The 3,984-nt window shown below is 41.5% G+C and overlaps 1 protein-coding gene across 1 annotated transcript in view; it reads left to right on the top strand.

Moving 5' to 3' along the window:
• LOC123521502 (inositol 1,4,5-trisphosphate receptor type 2-like) overlaps positions 1 to 3,984 on the top strand; it is a 183,033-nt gene that overhangs the window by 94,896 nt on the left and 84,153 nt on the right. Inside the window, exons 14-15 of the mRNA XM_045288408.1 lie at positions 149 to 344; positions 3,658 to 3,750. Of these exons, the coding sequence (XP_045144343.1) occupies positions 149 to 344; positions 3,658 to 3,750 (289 nt within the window). The remainder of the gene's footprint in view (positions 1 to 148; positions 345 to 3,657; positions 3,751 to 3,984) is intronic.

The following is a 3,984-nucleotide window of genomic DNA, read 5'->3' as shown; positions in this document are numbered from 1 at the left end:
TGTGTGTCGGGTTCATTCTCTAGCTGCAATGTAAACAATTGTTTCTTCACAGATAACCTAGAGTGGCTTGTATTTGTAGTTACCTTTGTGTTTATCTACCTTTTGCTCTGTTGAATATTTTTTCGTGTCTCCCCTTTCATTTCTGTAGCTCTTTGATTTGGTGTACAGAGAAGAGACCCTCCTCAATGTCATAAAAAGCGTCACACGGAATGGTCGCTCCATTGTTCTCACCGCAGTCCTTGCTCTCATCCTGGTTTACCTGTTTTCCATTATTGGGTTTCTGTTTCTGAAGGATGACTTCACTATGGAAGTGGATAGGCTGAAAAATAGAACTCCTATTACAGGTATTGCTCGAGCCACTAAATGAGCTTTTTCTAATGGCAGAAATGACATGTGCTTAGCTTGTTAACTGGGTTACAGATAAACATTGAACACAGAAATGCTCTCTTTCAGTCCATTGAAACATGATCTTGTTTACTACCAAGAACTCCTGAGTTTGAAGTACCCTCATTCTGCACATTAGTTATTAATGTGCATAGGGAAATACTTACATAAGAAATGCAGGAAATGCCGTCTAAGCTTGGTCTCAGTAAGAAGGCTTCAGCAACGCTGGCTACATTCCAGAAGACAACAGATTCCGTGTAGAATAGCTTTGACACTATTTTCTAGCTTCTTCTCTGCTCCTTGACTGCCCATCGGCCCACAGGACATCTTGGATTGTTATACATTGAGAAGCCTTTTTCCATGCATGTTCAGTCACAGTTTAACGTCACATTATATTTGAATAATAAAAAATGATAAGTGCTTTGATGTGTGAACCATTCTCACTGCCATCGAGTCAGCGCTGGCGTAGCAACGCCCGTGGGTTTCTGAGACTGGCACCCTTTGCCGGAGTAGACAACCCAGGCTTCTTCCTGAGCAGCTGCTGGTGGTTCCGAACAGCCAACTATGTGGATGGCAACTAACTCTGTAATCATGACACTACTAGGACTCACACCCTGGTCAACCATTAGGTAGTAAGAAATCTGACATAGACACAATGCACAAAATACTGCAATTAAGGGATCCAGCATTAGCTATCAGCATTTCTGTATACTCTTGACTTTTGTTGTGTAACTGGTAAAACACTACCCATTGGCACTCTGTGGTTTCTGGGGTGTTTGGGCTTGTTTGTTGTTCTATGTTATTATGTATTTCTTACTTATTTCACTTTCTAATGATTTTTTTCCCTTTCATACCTTTTGTTGATTTTTTTCCTTAAATTCCTTTCTGACTTTCTTTTCCTTTCTCCTGCTTTTCCATAAGGCCGTGGTAGTTCTACCCTTTGCTGATGATTTCCATTGCCCGTGGGTTGTAGAGAGCAGACACCACAAACTGACTCCCCTCATAAGCCATTACATTTAGAGGTAACACTTCCTGCCTAGCCCCCGTGACACTGACAGGTAAAGGAGGAACAGCTAACCGCAAGGTCAGCCGTCATCAGTGCAAACTCACCAGTTGCGCTGTGGGAGAAAGTTGAGGTATCTACTCCTGTAAAAATTTAACAGCCTTGGAAACCCCCCCAAAAAGGTCACTCTGAGTCAGAATTGACTTCATGACAGGGCAGTTTGTTCGGTTTGGGGCCTTATATATGATCATCTTTCTTGCCTTGAACACACTTCTTAATTGCTAAGGCTATGGTAGTACCTTTATCAGAATATGAGATCATGAAATTGAATGACTAAATTTAAGTTTCCAAGGCACCATATAGAAGCATCACATCCACAGACGGAAAGTGATCATAGTTGAGAATATTCCTAAATTTCATACCTCAGTATTAGTTTTTAGTTCTAGCAGCATGCAAGACTTTACTGTGTTTCCAGAAGTGCTACTTCTTCAAGTAATTCCCAAAGTTTTGAAAGTATAAATATTTGAAGGAAAAATATATTATTATATAAATAATAACCACACTCCACTTTTACTGAATTACCAGTGAATCATAGAGTGTTTGCAGAAAAGATCCATCAGTGTGACTTATTTAGATTGACCTTGATGTTCCTACTGGGTATGGGGCATGATACCATTGAGTGATGCAGTGCAGAGCAAGTCTAAGGTTGAAATGTATTCCTGAGCTCAGAATGTATTTAGTAATTGTTGATTTGTGAATCTAGGCACAAATGTTTTTCTTTGTCATATTTTAAAGGTATCTTTATGCAATGAATGCGAACGTTTCCTTCTTCTCACTGGTTCATCATCCACGTGGGATGCTTGATTTAAAATTTTGAAAGCTGCCAACACAGGCACTCTGCCCTGTGTGCTTTGTGCTGCTTATTACGGTTGTACCTGGAAGTGTCTGTTTTTTCTCTGTTTCACTTTCCTGGGTGTAAATTCTCTGATGTCTTTTGATGGACCCTTCTCCAAAAGGATTTCTGTTGTGTCTGTTCCTGAACTAGGATTCCTTTATCATGTCCCTACTGTACTGCAGCACTTTAACTGCAGCTCTTCCCTCCATTCGGTTATATGGAAATACCTCTCTGGGCTCTCTTATTAGCTGTTGCTTCTCTAAGGCTTTGCCTGCTGACCTTCAGCACCCAGCATGGTGCCTCAGTAATTATGCTTTAAGCAAGGGAATGCCTGCCAGGGCTCATGCAGAAACTCCATTTCTCTCTCTTTCTAGCCTCCTGACACCCAGCCCACACCCAAGTCAGCGTTGACAGGGATGCACCCACCCTTCTCTCCTTCACATGCAAAGAAAGACAGAGTCATAAACCTTGGGGCCTCCCTTTCTTACTGTAGGCTCGGCCCGCTCTGCTCCACATGGATGTTGCCAGCCAGCCTAGCCGTGACCCACGTCCTTGTCACGTCCCTCCTAACTCGAATCCCCTGTTGTCACTTTAACCCTCATCTTAGTTTATAAGTCCAGCAATCAAGGTTGCGCCTCTGAAAGTTTCTCTGGAATGTACTGAAATATAACTCTAGCTCTTTGCACTTAAAAATGAACACACTCTGTGTGAGTTCCTAACTTAAAGGAAAAAGGAAGTCTTGTAAAACTTGGCTTCATGCATGTGGAGGAAACCATTGCCATCTCCCTTTTCATTCAGGACCAGAGAGTTAGCTAGAGTCGTCCAGCAGATGGGCTCCCTTGGTCGATGGGAGAAAAGGAAGTCTCTGAATGGGGATTTATCTAAAGTTTCTTGCTTCCCGGCCATATTCCATGTCATCATTCCCGGGAACTCAATTCCTTGCTGTTAGAACAAGCACCATCTATCATCTCTACCTCAGGTGTAAAGACCAATGTCTTTGAGTACAGGATGTACCAGCTGCATTGGGGAATATACGTTCCTGGCATCCCAAATCAGACCCTGAATGCATTTGACTAGAGAAACACTGTTATCCATGGTGGTTAAGGTCTCCAGTATTATTAATACTTTATCTCAGCCACTAAAGGCTTTTAGTGGGTTGGCCAATGAACCTGTTCTCTATTTATAAAATTGCTTCAATAGGCAAAATATGTTCAGAGTTCCAAACGGACGCACTATAGACTTCAGCAACATAGTCAGGTGCCAAGTTCTAGTAGTGGTGGTAGCTTTTATTTATCTTATTTTTTAACTGTGTCGTTTATATTTTTTTCATTTGAATATAGGCCACTATGTCATATTACACTTTCTCTGTTCTCAGGTAGTAGTGAAATTCCTACCATGACCTTAACTTCAATGATGGGAACGTGTGAAAAGGAGAATTGCTCACCCACGATACCAGCTTCAAATTCAGGTTTGTGGAAAGGACTCCAGGAGCAATATGAATACACTGCCTTTGGATTTATGTTTAGTAGATGTCTTACCTCTTAGAGACTTCCACTGCGAATCTTAGGGTGGGTTGAAATAAGAGTGAAACGAACCAAAAAGATTTTTTCCAACTAGAGAAGTATTCTCATCTTTGGCATGCTGTACTTCCACCCTGTTTCTTGTGTAATTTGTATTCGTGAGGACAAGTTTAACTTATGCT

Source organism: Echinops telfairi, unplaced genomic scaffold (assembly GCF_000313985.2).
Source record: "Echinops telfairi isolate 266 unplaced genomic scaffold, ASM31398v2 ScPeMD7_21;HRSCAF=78, whole genome shotgun sequence".
Taxonomy (NCBI): Eukaryota; Metazoa; Chordata; class Mammalia; order Afrosoricida; family Tenrecidae; genus Echinops; species Echinops telfairi.
The sequence above is the reverse complement of the archived record's forward strand: the minus strand, read 5'-3'. Positions and strand labels throughout refer to the sequence as shown.